The sequence below is a fragment of the Denticeps clupeoides genome, chromosome 14, assembly GCF_900700375.1.
Source record: "Denticeps clupeoides chromosome 14, fDenClu1.1, whole genome shotgun sequence".
Taxonomy (NCBI): Eukaryota; Metazoa; Chordata; class Actinopteri; order Clupeiformes; family Denticipitidae; genus Denticeps; species Denticeps clupeoides.
In genome coordinates this window covers 21,211,255-21,229,425 of record NC_041720.1, presented here as the reverse complement: position 1 = coordinate 21,229,425, position 18,171 = coordinate 21,211,255, and the positions used below count along the sequence as shown (strand labels likewise).

At 41.1% G+C, this 18,171-nt stretch overlaps 1 protein-coding gene and 1 long non-coding RNA gene across 2 annotated transcripts; both read left to right on the top strand.

The window, feature by feature from the left end:
- Nucleotides 1–2,562: 2,562 nt before the first annotated feature.
- On the top strand, nucleotides 2,563–6,615 carry LOC114763723 (T-cell activation Rho GTPase-activating protein-like). The gene is made up of 10 exons (XM_028953476.1): nucleotides 2,563–2,730; nucleotides 3,147–3,231; nucleotides 3,300–3,356; nucleotides 3,589–3,646; nucleotides 3,871–4,010; nucleotides 4,177–4,338; nucleotides 4,423–4,526; nucleotides 4,816–4,987; nucleotides 5,092–5,200; nucleotides 5,292–6,615. Exons 2-10 carry the CDS (start codon nucleotides 3,205–3,207, stop codon nucleotides 6,389–6,391), a joined length of 1,929 nt encoding a protein of 642 aa, XP_028809309.1. The 5' UTR covers nucleotides 2,563–2,730; nucleotides 3,147–3,204; the 3' UTR covers nucleotides 6,392–6,615.
- Nucleotides 6,616–8,561: 1,946 nt separating this feature from the next.
- On the top strand, nucleotides 8,562–10,091 carry LOC114763745 (uncharacterized). Its single transcript, XR_003742375.1, has 3 exons — nucleotides 8,562–9,205; nucleotides 9,315–9,359; nucleotides 9,843–10,091. It is a non-coding gene; the product is annotated as an uncharacterized LOC114763745 (long non-coding RNA).
- The last annotated feature ends 8,080 nt before the right edge of the window (nucleotides 10,092–18,171 follow it).

Below are 18,171 nucleotides of genomic sequence, written 5' to 3'. Positions count from 1 at the left end.
AGGAAAAGGGGAAGTTTCTTCTTTCTCCCCTTTCAGCAAGCCAAACAGCCAACATTAGGCATGCTTAGTATAAATGGCAGGATACTAGATTGAAAGAATAATGCAGATTGGTCATTTATATCATTTGTTGTAAGAATGAATTACATATGAATTACATGACATTTTAAATATGAATTTACATATGAATTACATGACAAAATAGTCACAGTGCATCACTCTTCCCACATTTTGTTATGTTAGTCTTATTCCAAAATGGATTAAATTCTTTTTTTTTTCAGAATTATACACACAACACCCCATAATGACAAAAAACTGAGAAATCACAAGTACACAAGTATTCACAGCCTTTGCCATGAATCTCAAAATTGAGCTCAGATACCTCCAGTTTCCCCTGATCATCTTCTAGATGTTTCTGCAGTTTAGTTGGAGTCCACCTGTGGAAAAAAGAGTTGATTGGACCTGATTTGGACACACAGTCTATATACGGTCCCACAACTGAAATTTCATGTCAGAGCACAAACCAAGCATGAAGTCAAAGAAATGTAGAGAGAAAGAATTATCTTGAGGCACAAATCTGGGAAAGGTTACAGAAAAACGTCTGCTGCTTTGAAGGTCCCTATGAGCACAAAGGCCTCCATAATCCATATGTGGAAGAAGTTCAAAACCACCAGGACTCTTCCTAGAGCTGGCCAGCCACCTAAACTGAGTAATAGGGGGGCCTATTAGAGCCTTAGTCAGCGAAGTGCCCAAGAAACTGATGGTCACTCTGTCAGAGCTCCAGAGGTCCTCTGTGGACAGAGAAGAACCTTCTAGAAGGACAACCATCTGTGCAGCAATCCACCAATCAAGCCTATATGGTAGAGTGACAGTTGTGCCTTTAGTATAAGGCACATGGCAGCCTGCCTGGAGTTTGCCAAAAGGCACCTGAAGAACTCTCAGACCATGAAAAAACTAAATTCTCTGGTCTGATTAGACAACTCTTTGGTGTGAATGCCAGGTGCCATGTTTGGAGGAAACCAGGCACCGCTCATCACCAGGCCAATACCATCCCTACAGTGAAGCATGGTGGTGGCAGCATCATGCTGTGGGGTGTTTTTCAGCAACAGGAACTGGGAGACTAGTCAGGATAGAGGGAAAGATGACGGCAGCAACGTACAGAGACATCCTGGATGAAAACCTGCTCCAGAGCGCTCTTGAACTCAGACTGGGGCGACGGTTCATCTTTCAGCAGGACAACGACCCTAAACACACAGCCAAGATATCAAAGGGGTGGCTTCAGGAGTGGCTCAGCCAGATCTCAGACTTGAATCCAATTGAACATCTGTGGAGAGCTCTTGAAATGTCTCCACCAACGCTTCCCATCCAACCTAATGTAGCTTGAGAGGTGCTGCAAAGAGGAATGGGCCAAACTAGCCAGGGATAGATGTACCAAGCTTGTGGCATCATATTCAAAAAGACTTGAGGCTATAATTGCTTTAAAAAAGATACATTGACAAGTCTTGAGCAAAGGCTGTAACTACTTATGTGCCTATATTTAATACATTTTCAAAGTAAACTTGAATTTAATCAATTTTAGTATAAGGCTATAACAAGAAAATTTCATGGTTGCCCACTGCTCACCAAAGATGTTGGATTAAATGCAAGGTCACATTTTGTTGTGTGCACACACGTCACTTCAAAAGGTTTTCTATTAAATAAAGTCTAACAAAAATGATAAATTCCTCCATTAGATTATCTGACCATTTGGAATGATAGGATGAGTTTAATTAAAAGAATAGCAGCATACAATTAGCACAAAGACCTTGACCCAGTGGCTCCATGCCAGATGACATTGAAGGAAATGCAGTCTATGGTTGGTCCTGAGATATATTATATTGCATCCATTCAGCATTTGGGTGGCGTTATTGTGAATAAATGACTGAATCCAGTGGATTACATAATTATTTTATCATGTTGTTCCATCATGCTACATTCTGAAAAAGGTGTAAAAATATCAATTAATTCCTCAGTGAGACAGCACTAAACGTTTTTTATACTATATGTACATTGGTTGGTTCTAAGGAGCTATAAATGTCTAAAAGATAATAATGATCAATGAATTGAACTATTTATCACACACATCTATGATGGGGCCTTCCAGGGTCATATATTCTGAAGTAGCAACCTTTGTACAAGTGATTCATGCATGTCTCAATGTCAGATTGATTTAATACACTTTCCAGAGGCAGGTACTGAGTGTAAATAAGTCATATTAATGGATTGGTTTATTACCATTTTCACACAACAACTAATTTACATGGTCTTAGAAATAGAAAGAAAACCAAACAAAAGAGACGGACTGGTAAAGCATTATTATTATTACATGCACATTAAATTGTGTGGGCGTAACACAAGTACACACACATAAGACCGTCCCCGAGGAACCCCAGCACATGCTCAGGTGAGGAACCTCATTTCATCAGAGCAATGTTTCCACTCATCGACATACGCAGCAGCAGCAGCAGCACACAATGGGGAAATGGAAGGTGAGGTGACGTTGCTTCCTGTCCCCACCCCCAACTCGCCTCAGACTTTCCAGAGATGCACACAAGTTCAAAAGCACGACACATTCTCAGTGCACACTTGATGCAGCCTTGTGCTTGTTTCTGTGGACTAGCAACTCACACCATGCGGTTGTTTTGCCTGCAGCTCACCTGAAGTGAAAGAACGCTGGGCTGATACTCTTCACAGGTAAAAGAATTTAATATTCATAAGTGTAAAAAAGCAGGGAAATGCTGAATAAATGACTTACAGCAAGTTAATAGCAGATCATAGGGTTTATATATTATTTAAAAATGCCTTACTACAGACAATGCAATACCTAAAACTGGACAATATCAGTAAAAACATTTTACATATGTGTGTGAAACCATAACATTTATGGTTCGTAATAAATACACAAACACACAAAACAATTTGACGATGTCATTTTTCAAGGATAAATGGGTTTGCTAATGTACCAGTATTTACAAACTTGCTATAAATGTACAGATTATTAAACATTTTGAAATTTGAATCATGTGGCAACATGTACTTCATTGTATCTTTAACTCACACTTGCTGTAAAACATACTCCTGAAATGCAAAATATTATCCTTTGTTTATAGGAAAATCATAAAAGCTCAACAGAAGTCCGGATTCAGTTCACCACCTTCCAACATCCTCATGAAGGTGCTGAGTAGCAACATCACAGTAAGTCAGTCTAGACCTGAAGCATTTTATATCTATAATATAAGGCCCCTCACCTTTATCTGTCTCAGCAGAACAAAACGCTAATAGGAGGTGCAATGGAGCCTCATGTGGAGTCACCACCTATCGTGAGTAATGCGTCTTGCAGCTTAAGCAGAGAACCAGAACTCTTACATTAAAAAGAATTAGTGAGTAATGAACAAATAATGAATATTTTGGTTGCATGGGCCGTTTTGCCACTTGCCGCTGTGGTTTATGTGTCAGTGGTGTGTGCGTGTAAGTGTGTTTCATTGGGCACACCCCTAACCCTATTGCCAAATGCTGCTCTCACAATTGACCACAATGTTCTTTGGTTGCCAGGGTGATGCCAAAGTCTCCGCCCAGCCAAGGCATTCGGCCAATACGAAGGAGCCCTTTGGTGAGTTTGAAAAGCCTTGTATAATATTTGCATTTGGGGTTGAGGTCCCACCAAGTAATGTAGAGATATCTAGAGATATGGCACAAAGGGGAAATGAGAGAAAGCCACAAGTAAGCATGAGTAGGCGTGACAGATAATCCCACAGAGTAAAATGAGTTGTGCTCGACGTCTGCAGCTGAGGAGAATGCTTGTAGCAAACTGTCCCCTGGCTTCTGTTTCAACAGAAAATGGCTGCAACAAGTTCACACTGATCACCCGAAAACTGAGAAAAAGTTGTGCTCCAACCAACTCTAACCACGCCCTGTTCGGCCAGGCTCTTCACAAAATCTGCAGTGCAGACGGTGCTCTTCCCAAGCCCATTCGAGTGAGTTGCCCCTTTTCAGACCCTCGTGAAACATTCTACAATTAATGAAACATTACTTCCTGCCAACATCTGAGCGATTTTTATCTGGCGGAAAAACACACTGAGCCACTTCACCCTGCCTGATCTGCGGATCTCTGTAGGCATGCTGATGATCTTTCATCTCCAGGAAATACTCACGCTGCTGTGGAGGAAGGGTCCTGCTACTGAGGGAGTTTTCCGCAGACCGAGCAACAGCAAAACTGTGAACATCATCCGAGAGCAGCTGGATGCTGGGGATGAGGTCAATATGGAGGTCCTGCCCGTGGCGCTCCTTGTTGGACTGCTCAAGGTGAGTGACTTACGTCATCCAATCGTCCACGCTAGGCTTTTATACAATGTGCAGCATGCAGTTAGATTCAACTTCACTTTACAGAGTTTCCTGAAGGAGCTTCCAGGAAGCCTGTTGGTGGCGGAGCAGTGTGACAACTGGATTAATGCACTGGAGAAAGAGCAAAAGAGGCCATCAGAGCTCAAGAGGTAAGAAGCAACTGTTAATAATGCAAATAAAGATCATGACATTTAGATATGATTAACAACAGGCTAAAAACATTCCAGACGTCTTTCTGTGGTAAAGCTAGGAAAACACAGGGCTTTCTGATGGACATTTTTAGAGCCTCAAATTAGAGGAAGTAGACATCTGCTTTCAGGAAGCCAGACTTCTTCTTTGTGGTGATCTCCACCCCTACTCTAAATTCAAGGATGAACGTATCAAATACCACAAACTGACATGCCTGCTCTTCATGTGTTTTCAAGTGTGATGGAAAAGTTGCCACAGCCACATGTTCATCTGCTTGAGCTCCTCATCTGTGTGCTACACCCGCATCAGCCAGAATGCAAAGGCCAATCTAATGGATCCTAAGAACCTTGCTGTATGCATTGCTCCAACCCTGCTACAGGTTAAAGGCCATCCTAAGGATATTCTGGCCCATACAGCAAAGGTGAAGAACCTTCGATGCATATTTTCTGAATATCGGTGTTTTGGAAGAACATGTTGATTCTGCAGAATTGTTTGAAAAATGTGAGTTTTCATTTTATTTTACAGGTGAACAGTTTGACACAGTTCTTGATAGAGAACTGCAGTGAGATCTTTGGAGAACATGTCCTGGGCCTTTTAGGAGACCCCGATGAAGAGGAACTGGAAGGTACTTCAGGTATAGAATGTGCAAATGCAAAAACTAGAACAAATATTGTGATTTGCATTTTTTGGAACTAATCATTTCCAAATGATTCTTTTTTTTTTAGACTCTTCATCTTTACAGCAGCTGGATTCGGCCTATGACAGTCCGGACCCTGATGCTATAGGATGCTATCCAGCAGAAGAGGAGGAAGGGCTCTCATCATCATCACAGAAATGCCCCACTGCCACTTCTTCTATGACAGATCATTCACTTGTGACCTCTTGCTCCTCTGAGCACATCTTCAACACCTTCACCAAACCTATGGGCAGGCGTTGCTCTGAGCCCACCATATTCAACTCAGAAATGATCCACATCCAACCAGGCCTGGCCCGCAGTCAAGATGACTTCACCAAGGACCGGGAGGACTTTCTCCAACTCAAGAAGCAGATCTCAGATGACTCCTTCTTGCAATCTAAGCGATACATGGACCAACCCCTAGCCCCTCCAAAGGCATTGGCTGCCAAGGACTGCTCATTTTCATCTTCTGGCTCCCTGGAAAGTGGCACCTCCAATCACTCTGAGAGCTCTGTCTTCACAAACTCTCCCAAGACCTCTCCTGCTTGCTCTAGAAGATCCCACTCCACAAAGTCAGTTCCCACTTCCAGGCCCACAGTCGAGATGCACAAGCCAGAAGTGGAAGTGAAATGGCGCTCAAAGTCACTGAGGCTGCCTGGCCTGTTTAACAGGGCAGGCGTGAAGAAAGTGGAGCTCCAAAAGGAGGCTGCATTCTCCTGTGAGACCCTGCAGGAGGACTCACCCAGTGAGCCAGAGAATCCTGAGGAGGTGCCCGCTCGCCAGCGACCTCTATCTGAGATTCTGATGCCTTCCCAGCCACCTTCCTATCATCATCATCAGGCCATCCTGAGTGGCATTCAGACTGTCCACCCGCTCATGACAGTGCAGAACGCCCGATCGCTGACCACAAGACCCCGGCCAATCTCTATGAATGAGGACTTCCTGAATTCTTGCTCTCTCAGCCAGGGAACTCATTTCTTACGTCACCTCACAGATAACACGGATCCATTTGTGTCTCAGCCACCACCTCCGTACAGACAGAGGGCCATGTCCGAGTCTGTGTCCATGGGTCAGCATGAGAGAATTGCACGGCGGTGTAGCCAACCGCTGGTTGAGGAACTGTCTCACGCCAAGGAGACCTATGTTTAAGGAGCCATAATCTTGTGAAGACAGAGATTCACTTTGAATCTATACAGGTTCAGCAAATAAACTGGACCTTTATGGGTAGTACGATTTAGAGTACAAAATGCTAACATGGGAAAGCTATTTTAAAATATTCTATTGGCCAAGACTTGCTCTAACACTGTTCAGTCGTGAAGCTATGTAAATAACGTATTGTTCTGTTGTGCAGTTCAGTTATTAATAATAATGTACAGCACTTTTTAATTGTACCTTTATTAGCTATATATATTCAGTATAATTTGTTCTGTCTTTCACTACAATAAAGCACCTTTATTAATCGCAATTATGTTCAGTGCTTCTTCATTGATGATGGCCTGGACCCACTCGTGAGATGAAAAGCTTGCTTCCTCATTCTGAGCTGGTTGCATAAGAGAGTTGCTGAGACTTCATTGAGAACAGCATGTTCCACCACATGCTCAGAAGAGGAAACCAGACAAGGTCATGTGAGCACAAACTGCTGTTTTTTTCTCTTCTTACATGTTATATTGCTCAGATCAAGATCAGCTTGACAGGGACATGTTTAACAGAAAACCATATTTTGATTCACTGTCATTTCATTAGTTGAGTACAAAATGTCACTGAAGTGTGACACTAAAACAAAAAAAACACAATACAAGGCTGGGTTGCATAATGAAGCTAAATAGTATTCTGAAAGGCTGTCTGGCTGAATGGATGGTTACATAATTCATGTAGAGCTGAGGCAGCATCTGAGAATACACTGTAATGGAAGAACAGCAGAGTTGATTCATTTGATGCATAATGATGTTTCACAGGACAGCCTCATCATTGGTCTTTCCATGAACAATATACAGCATCAGAAATAAACATCCCTTTGGTGGTAAAATAATGAGCCATTGATATTAGTTAACATTAGTTAACAGTGTCTGTGTGAAGGCCAGATAAAAAGTGTTGCATCCTGATAGTACATGGTGCACGGCTTATAAATATTTTTACACGGATTTCTAATCATACATTAGTAAAATAGAGTATTTGGTAATATAATCAGAATGATCAATTTGATCTCATGTACATCCTCTAGTCTCATCCTAAAATAACTGTAATGTGGCTTCTGATATCGACATGCACGAGAGCATGTTACACATTTGCCTGCAGCACCTGCCACTCTTTCTTATGAAGACAATAGATACGATCACCTGGAGACTATCACCTCTGCAACACACAGGGGCTCTTGCAGAGAGTTTCCTGTGACCTATTTTGACACCCTAAAAAGGATGCAGACACAACCAATGAACATGCACTTCTTGTTTTTTCCCCTCTGCACACAAAAACTCAGCTAGATTTACAATGTTAAATTTAAACGCTGTATTTATCAAAAATTGACTGCAACAATTGGGTGCTGCTGTGCCAGCCAAGTAACTTTAGACTTCGACAGTTTTTCTGTTGGCTGTGAAACCGCATCTGCTTCCTGGTCTCAGCTACAGTGTGGGGAGAGAAAATGCGATTTGTGCTGCTCAAGTTGAACCCACTGGTATTAAACTGCTGTTCATTTCTTCAATGTGTCCGAGACATCAGGCTCAGGGGACAGTATTTAATGGTAATGGATTTTCTAATTGAAGAAAACCACCCACGCCTTTTATTCATGCAAAGCTAAAGACCATTAAGTCCATCTTCCTTCAGCTGCACACGTTATCTATCTGCTTGTCCACACAGCTGCTCATTCATGCTTATCTCAGTTATTATTGATGGTTTTTAATAGAGGTTGCAGCCATCACTTGTTCACCGGGTGCTAATTTCCTTCTTTTGTATTTGTGTGTTGAATTCATTTCTTGCAGACCTCCAGTCATCGCTGAACAACAGCCTGAAGTCTCTGATCAGAAGACTCATGGACAGAAAAGGAAGAGACCTGTGGAGACGTGACACTGGACTAAACAGGACTGGGGTGACCATCCATCACCTGCTCAGCTGACTTTGGTGACTCTGCAGAAGCAGTCAATGCTGGAGACATTGTCACCTTCTCACTTCTCATCTGGTCCATTCATTTTACTTTCCTTCTTACATGTACTTCAATTCCATTTACATTTACATTTACATTTACATTTATCCAGAGCGACTAACAACGTGCTTTCAAGTTACCATCGATGAAGAGATCAATTCCGGTTCACTAGGACCCCAAATATGAATACATCTATTTAATTCACTCTGTTGTAGATTCTGTACACAAAGTTCGACAACAAGAAAATTACAATTTAATCTAAATATTCTCTAAAGATTAACACACAGCACACACTGTGGAACATCAGTTATAACTTGCATCAGACTGACAGGGGCCACGTGACCTTAGCGGTGAAAATCCAAACATTGGTGTCACAAACCGGACCGATGTTTAAATAAGGGAACAAAAGTTGGCTTGTCAAGATGCCATTGATGGCGATGGTGATTTAACGTTATGGCTCATCTAACCATGGAGAGGGTTGGGTGGGGATCACTAGATATTCAACTCTTTGTAAATTAAACAGAAGAATTGGCCACAATGGACCCAGCGAATGTTCTCCTCCCCAGCGATTTCCCATCTGCCACTGGCCACCAAGAAGCTGAACCGTCTACCGCTTAAACTGAAGTGGTCTCCACCAGCTGAGAAACCAGGTGGCCTCTCCCCAGCAGCAGCTTCTGCAGCTCTGTTGTTCCTTGCCTCCTTGTGTTTTTCCATCTGCAGCATCCAGCAGCATCTTGCCAGTTCCAGATATGGAGGCCAATCATATTCCTGATTCTTTATGAGTGGCTTGAATGTTGGAGAATGGACCAGTGAGAACTGTTTCTGGTGTGAGTACATTTTCTGTTTGGCACCAGGATTTTGGGAAAATGACCGCGCCTCAGTGTGCAGTGTTTTTTTTTGTTCATGTTTTTATTCTGAATAATTTGCTTCTTGCAGCAGGTCGTATGTGACTGCTGGGGGACTGCTGTGGAAAAGAAATCGGTAAGATTCTTCTTCTTATTATTATTTTTGCCTGAAAACAAGACCAGTTTTGAGGGCTTTCCTATGCACGAAAAGTTATGAAACTTTACACACACATCTGACCTGGCAAAACAAAATGAGTATTTTAGGGGTCTCATTTATGGATCTGATTTTTTGTTGCACCCCTCGCGAGTGGCATTGTGGCGAATTTCAATGATTTGCCATGTAACAGAAAGTGCCTGTTATTCATATATGCAACATGAAATCTAGACCAAACCTCACATATATGATAAGGGTGTGGTCCTAACTCTGTATGTAAGTTTCATGAATAGTCAAAGTGCCACCTAGTGGCAACAGGAAATGCCACACTTTACTCTACGCTGCTTGGTTCCTCACCAGTCTTACATTTACATTTACATTTACGGCATTTGGCAGACGCCCTTATCCAGAGCGACTTACAATGCCTTGGGGATGATGATATGTGAACATTTTGATGATTCGCAGGGAAAGAGGAGTCATTTGCACCCAATGTGCACCAAACTTCACAGGATTAATAAGGGTGTCAGCCTGACAATGCAAAGTTTCCTGGAATTCTCAAAGCACCACCTACTGGTAACATAATAAGTATGACTTATTTTGACTTTGACTTATTTTACATTTGGATAAATTGTAATTATATATACAGGGAGTGCAGAATTATTAGGCAAATTAGTATTTTGTCCACATCATCCTCTTCATGCATGTTGTCTTACTCCAAGCTGTATAGGCTCGAAAGCCTACTACCAATTAAGCATATTAGGTGATGTGCATCTCTGTAATGAGAAGGGGTGTGGTCTAATGACATCAACACCCTATATCAGGTGTGCATAATTATTAGGCAACTTCCTTTCCTTTGGCAAAATGGGTCAAAAGAAGGACTTGACAGGCTCAGAAAAGTCAAAAATAGTGAGATATCTTGCAGAGGGATGCAGCACTCTTAAAATTGCAAAGCTTCTGAAGCGTGATCATCGAACAATCAAGCGTATCATTCAAAATAGTCAACAGGGTCGCAAGAAGCGTGTGGAAAAACCAAGGCGCAAAATAACTGGCCATGAACTGAGAAAAGTCAAGCGTGCAGCCGCCAAGATGCCACTTGCCACCAGTTTGGCCATATTTCAGAGCTGCAACATCACTGCCTGTGCCCAAAAGCACAAGGTGTGCAATACTCAGAGACATGGCCAAGGTAAGAAAGGCTGAAAGACGACCACCACTGAACAAGACACACAAGCTGAAACGTCAAGACTGGGCCAAGAAATATCTCAAGACTGATTTTTCTAAGGTTTTATGGACTGATGAAATGAGAGTGAGTCTTGATGGGCCAGATGGATGGGCCCGTGGCTGGAGTACTGGTTTGGGCTTGTATCATCAAAGATGAGCTTGTGGGGCCTTTTCGGGTTGAGGATGGAGTCAAGCTCAACTCCCAGTCCTACTGCCAGTTTCTGGAAGACACCTTCAAGCAGTGGTACAGGAAGAAGTCTGCACCCTTCAAAAAAACATGATTTTCATGCAGGACAATGCTCCATCACACGCGTCCAAGTACTCCACAGCGTGGCTGGCAAGAAAGGGTATAAAAGAAGAAAAACTAATGACATGGCCTCCTTGTTCACCTGATCTGATCCCCATTGAGAACCTTTGGTCCATCATCAAATGTGAGATTTACAAGGAGGGAACAGTACACCTCTCTGAACAGTGTCTGGGAGGCTGTGGTTGCTGCTGCACGCAATGTTGATGGTGAACAGATCAAAACACTGACAGAATCCATGGATGGCAGGCTTTTGAGTGTCCTTGCAAAGAAAGGTGGCTATATTGGTCGCTGATTTGTTTTTGTTTTGTTTTTGAATGTCAGAAATGTATATTTGTGAATGTGGAGATGTTATATTGGTTTCACTGGTAAAAATAAATAATTGAACTGGGTATATATTTGTTTTTTGTTAAGTTGCCTAATAATTATGCACAGTAATAGTCACCTGCACACACAGATATCCCCCTAAAATAGCTAAAAAAAAATAAAATAATAAAAACTACTTCCAAAAACATTCAGCTTTGATATTAACGAGTTTTTTGGGTTCATTGAGAACATGGTTGTTGTTCAATAATAAAATTATTCCTCAAAAATACAACTTGCCTAATAATTCTGCACTCCCTGTACTTCCAATTTGATTGGGAGAGCATTAGGGCTGCAACAATGAATCGATTGAATCGATAAAAATCGATTACTAAAAGAGTTGGCAACGAATTTCCTAATCAATTCGTTATGTCGCGCGATGCAGAGAAAAAAAATGCGGAGTGGAGTGAACATACTCGGTTTCTCTCGCGCACAGATGCTAGCAGAGTTTGGCGCCTCATAGACAGCGTGGAGCAAAAATTAAAAAAAAAGAGCGGAGGTAGAGGACAGATACATGGCGGAGGCAGAGAAATCTGCGCGGAAATATGCAAAAGCAACATGGCACGGCACGGGAGCACCACGGCAATGATCCAGCACCTGAAACGCAAACATGTTGGAGTGTTTGAGGAGGAAGAAGGGGGTTCAGCAGCAGGGGAAGTCCCTGAGCAAGACACTTAACCCTAAGTTGCTCCAGGGGGACTGTCCCTGTAACTACTGATTATCACTCTGGATAAGGGCGTCTGATAAATGCTGTAAATGTAAATGTTTACCCGTCATCCAGCTTGACAAGCATGACAAGTTAGCGTTAGCACGTTAATAACAGTAGTAAAGCAGGGGCGCTATAGTTACTTTGCATTAACAGACTAAAGACATGTTTTTATTCACTAGCCTTTTTTGGACCATTCATTTTCAATCTGTTGTCATGTATAGCTACACTGCAAAAAAAGCTTTTCTTACCTAGTAATTTGTCTCGTTTCCAGTCCAAATATCTAAAAAATCTAAATCAAGATTATAGACAAGAAAAACGGCATGAGAAAATTAAGTGATGCTTAAAAAACTTGCTGTTTGAGATTTTTATTATATTTTATTATTATTATAACAGCTCAAGGAGCACATGTTTGTGCACTTTTCTAAAGATTTTGGTTCTGTTTTTGAATAAAGGGTTGGAAATGAATTCTTTTTTTTTTTTAATTCTGATTCAAACGATTAATAAAAAAATAATCGCACAGATAATCGATTATTAAAATAATCGTTAGTTGCAGCCCCTAGAGAGCATTAAGAGGATGTTTTGGAGATTTCGTTGTACAGCTCACCCATGGCAACGCTACAAATTTGGCTGAATCGCCATGTAACAGGAAGTTGCTGTCATTTTCACATACAATTTCCAATCTGAACGAAACTTCAAACGACTGATCTGATGAAATGAATGCATTAAGTTTCTGGAATAGTTGCAGTGCCACTTAATGGAAACAGGAAATATCTTGACACCAAACATGACACGATTGATGAGTGTCCCAGCCTGAACAACATAATTAAGTTCCTAAATCGTTACAGCGCCACCTAACGGAAACAGGAAATAACTTACGACATCAACCGTTCTGCACTAAATATGATTGATAAGAAAACCGGGTTGCGTGGCATGCTTCGGGATCCCAAGCACTGTCAGGTCCCAAGCACCGTCAGCATAAGCTGACCTGAACTGAAAAATGATCTTTTTGCAAAGATTATTATTATGGCTTGAGCCCAACTGGGCAAAGGTCCTATTGTATCCATAAGGATATTATTATTAGGGCTCGAGCCCTAGAAGGGTGAAGACTATTATTATTATTAGGATTATTATTATTATTTCAGGTTTTGGGCATTTTGAGGCATTTACCATTCACACTGATTTTTCACACTCATCAGGAATTAGGGCCAGTAGGGCCCCAGAAGTCACCAGGGGGCTCGACGGCGCCATCCCAAGCATGCTCCTTCTTTTGGTGGACCAGCAGTTGCACATACTGTCACGTATCAGCACCAAATTTAATTGATGTGCATCTCCTTAGGGATGAACCTTCTCTCAATAACTTGCATTAAATCCGTTCCATAGGAAAAGAGATAATATTGATTTCTTAATTTACCCATCCATGACAAATGAAACAAGGATGCTAGACGACTTGACGGATTCGCTCCAGATTTGGCCAGTATAAGGGACAAGAAGTTGAAAGAAATACAAAACAAAATGGTCTTTCAAATGGCAAGGTAACAAAAGGTAAAATATAATTTGACTGTGAATAAAAATCATTTTATTTCAGCAAACATTAACCTCAAATTTCACAGGAATATTCAGGGTGATGCCACGGTCATACCATTGGGCAGTTTTGTACAGAAGTGTTCATCAAAATCGCCTGAATTTGTGGCAGGATGTTGTCAAGAAGTTCGATTTGGAGTACTGATAAGGACTTTATCATATGTCAAAGAATGAATTAACTGGACAATTCAAAGATGGTGTAAGTCTTTTTTCTTCTTGTGAAGAGATGGTTTAAACGTACATGCACCAAATCTGGTGCAACCCATGTGGTCATCGTAAGATTTGTAATTGGATAAGTTACCCCTTCTTGTACACACAACATTTTCATGTATTGCCAAAATTATTATGCATGTGGTATCTCATTAAGTCACAACTCATGATACACTCAGACTCAATAGCTCCGCCCAACAGGAAGTGAGATAATCTGGATTGTTTAATTTTCTTATATAAAGAAAAAGAAAGCATCCTAGACTCTTGTCCGATTTACTCCAAAATTTGACCTTTTTTTGGAAAAAAAAAACAAACATAAATTACAGTAAACATGGAGTAATCAAGATAAAACTTCTCTCACAGGAGCAGAGGAATCAGAAGTCTGACAGTTGCAATTAATATGGAATTTATATAATTATTCGGCACACACTCCATTGTTTTACAATAACATCATCACTAGGGCTGCAACTAACGATTATTTTAATAACCGATTAATCTGTTGATTATTATTTTGATTAATCGTTGAATCGGGATAAAAAAAAAAAAAGAAAAGAATATTTCCAACCCTTTATTCAAAAAACAGAAACAAAATCTTAGAAAAGTGCACAAACATGTTGCTCCTTGAGGCTGTTATAATAATAATAAAATATAACAAAAATTGACTAACACAAAAAACATACACATGTATGCTTTACATCTGCCAAATAGACTTTTTTTTTTGTAAATAAAGTGCCGCCTGAGCTGCCAGAACGATAAATAATTTATAAAAAATAAAGAACAATACAAATCAGAAAATTAACAGGATTTGTTTGAATGTCAGAACTTGTTCTCTACCTACATTGCAGATGATGCATCTGTAGTGTAGAGAACAAGTTCTGACATTCAAACAAATCCTGTTTAAATTTTCTGATTTGTATTGTTCTTTATTTTTTTATAAATTATAAAAATTCGCAGACGCACACCTCACAAACAACTCTCACACTGACACAGCACTGCAAAAAATGCTTTTCTAACTTATTAATTTTTGTATTGATTTCAGTCCAAATCTCTAAAAAATCTTAAATCAAGATACATTTACTAGACACATGAAATAGCATAAGAAATGAGGTCTTGTTTTTGATAAAACATCTCAAAATTAAGTGATTGTTTAAAACAAGCAAAATTGTCTGCCAATGTGGTAAGAAAAACTAATCTTAATGAGATATAATCTCAAAACAGACATTTTAAGCATCACTTAATTTCTCATGCCATTTTTCTTGTCTAGTATCTTGATTTAAGATTTTTTTGATATTTGGACTGGAAACGAGAGACAAAATTACTAGTAAAAAAAAAAGCTTTTTTTGCAGTGTAGCTATACATGACAACAGATTGAAAAATGGATGGTCCAAAAAAGGCTAGTGAATAAAAACGTGTCTTTAGTATTTAATGCAAAGTAACTATAGCACCCCTGCTTACATACTGTTATTAACGTGCTAACGCTAACTTGTCATGCTTGTCAAGCTGGATGATGGGTAAACATTTACATTTACAGCATTTATCAACGCCCTTATCCAGAGCGACGTACAATCAGTAGTTACAGGGACAGTCCCCCTGGAGCAACTTAGGGTTAAGTGTCTTGCTCAGGGACACAATAGGCGAGTCGTCCACGCGGAGACCGCAGAGAACAGTCCGAACGCTGTTTCATTCATCTCCCCCTCCACACCTGTAGGTGGCGCTGTAAGTCCCCGTCTAGTCTCCTCCGCGGCGGAGTTAAACACCAGCACCAGGGACATTACATTCCTCACTTCAAAACGGAACAAAAGTAGGAGTCGGTAGGCGACTTACCCATGCGTGCTGAAATCCTTCTTCCTCATCTAAACCGCGTTCAGAGTGCAGGATCATTGCCGTGGTGCTCCGTGCCGTGCCCATGTCGCTTTTTGCATATTTTCGCCGCAGATTCCTCTGCCTCCGCCATGTATCTGTTCCTCTACCTCTGCTAGTTGTGTTTTAGTTTTTGCTCACGCCTGGTATTAGGGCGCCAAACTCTGCTAGCATTCTGGTGTGCGAGAGAAACCGAGTTTGTTCCACTCCACTATCTCGCGCTCGCAAATAAGACGTTTGTTTTTAAATAATCACACGTCTCCGCGTGCGCGCGACATAACGATTCAATCGATTCGTTGTTGCAGCCCTAATCATCACCGCTTGTGGTTATATTCATTATTCTTCTCCTTTTCACAGGTTTTTTCATTTCTCAGGTGCTTCCTATATACACAAGTCACGCGAGCTCGCACACAGGACAGGTTTCATAGCCATGTGTAGCTCATTAAGGCAAACTTATGATACGCTCAGACACAATAGCTTCTCTCATAAAAAGGAATTGAAAACAGGATCCCAGACCCAATGTCCGGCTTGAATGTAGATCACAGGTTACCACGGTAAATTGCAAAGCTTTTTTGATAAGACGTTTTTTTTTTTGTGAAAAATAAATCATAAATCACTCTAAACATTGACTAATCGAGAAGAAAACTTAACAGAAATATTCAGTCTCACACCATAATAATATTCATTATATGATTTTTGACACTGTGGCATAGCGCCACCAGCTGGCAAGGGAAAAAGCACCATTTTGCACTTACTACTGTTGCGGTTGTACACTGTTCATCAGATAAATATACAATTTTCTCTGTATGGTGCAAACATTTCCTTATGGAGGTTTATAAGGAATTTTTGATAAGTTGAACAGTTTTCTTGCTCATGGCATTTCAAATGCAGGGTACAAGCTGTGATTTTGGAGCCTAACCGTTTTTCGTATCATGTGGTATACAATTTATACCTACATACCCCAAACTTGGTCACCATGTCAATCTGAATATTAGCATAATTATTTTTTTTTTTTTACATTATATGTGTTCTCGCATCCCAAACATTCATGCTCAGCTCATTAACACAACATCCAATTCACACCAAATTGCTGAGCATCAAGTCAAGTTAAAAAATCGTATTTTTATCTTTACGGTGATGCCATGTACTGTTCCTAAGTCAGGCTGCAGGTTCTCCTGCCTGAGTCTCTGTATGTGTGAAAACTACTTCAGGCTAAAAGGGGCGGGGGCTCTGACAAACCATCCCCAGCCCTGCACTGACACCACTGTCAGGCTCACTCTACCCTGGAAGGGGCTCCCTCGCTGTATCACTCCTTCCCAACGTTCTTCACACCTTTTTTTTCTCTCTCCTAGAGTTTTTTGTGTGGAGTTTTTTTTCCTTGTGTGCAGAAGGGTCAAGTGTGGGGGTGGGGTCAACTGTAGGGCCTGTCAAAGCCCATTGAGACATACTGTATGTGATTCTGGGCTAAATAAGAAATAAATGTTGTTGTTGCTTCTCTTTGCTCTCTGAGTGTGCTGGAGAGCAGCAGGTTGGATTTCTCTCACAGGAGCAGAGGAACAGCTCAATTTGTTATGCATCATTCTGCATGGATCTATTGTTGTACAATGTTAGCTACCCATTAGGCCACCACTACCCCATGGATATATAGAGTATGTGGGTATATGATAAGCTATGATAATAATGGCAGTAGTAGTGATATGACATGATATGATGATAACACAGGTGTGAAGTAGAGAGATTGATGTGCAGAGTGCAGTACTGATGTTTCATGTTTGGGAGGAAAACATCATCTGCAAGATAATTTCAGATTGTGGCTGAGGTGATGTGGATGATCCTGGGGACAACATACTGAGGAGCCAGACAGCCTGGGGGTAAAAAAACGTTTCCTCAGGCCCTGGCAGATCGGAGGGCAGGAGTGGGAAAGTCCATATGAGGGGTGTGAAGGGTCCTTGCAGATGCTGCATTTGTGAAATGATGAGAAATGATTACAATTTGGGGGCCGTGGTGGGCCTAGTAATAGAAAACAGACCCGTAATCAGGAGGTTCCAGGTTTGAATCCCGATCCGCCAAGGTGCCACTGAGGTCCCCTTGAGCAAACGAACCGTCCCCACACACTGCTCCCCGGGCGCCTGTCCTGGTGCCCACTGCTCATCAAGGGTGGATGGATTAATGCAAAGGACACATTTCACAGTGTCACCAACATTCTCACCTTTTCTTTCCTTATTGTACATAGCATCCCCTACATGTACGATGGTGGGATCAATAAACTTGGCCCCTCATCAATGGATATAAAATTCTCAGATCAACAGTCAGTACTCATCAGGCCCTAAAAAGGACGATTCTTCCAAGAGTACAAGAAGGACACAGTTTATAAATAAATGGATGGTTTTATTTATGGCTGTGTGGCTGAAACTGATTATGTATTTTTATATACATATCTGAAAATGTACACGTTGCAGCTAATTGTTTGTAATTATTGCTGTAGTTCCAGTCAGTATTTAAGTACATAGTGTCCACCACCACAATGTGCATTTGTCACTGAGACACGA

Bases quoted from the DNA above. Each gene is read 5' to 3' on its own strand.
- LOC114763723 (XM_028953476.1), top strand. From the start codon at position 3,205: ATGAAGGTGCTGAGTAGCAACATCACA. The intron at 4,339-4,422 runs GTGAGTGACTTA...TTCACTTTACAG, and splicing joins TCCTTGTTGGACTGCTCAAG to AGTTTCCTGAAGGAGCTTCC. The intron at 4,527-4,815 runs GTAAGAAGCAAC...GTGATGGAAAAG, and splicing joins AGGCCATCAGAGCTCAAGAG to TTGCCACAGCCACATGTTCA.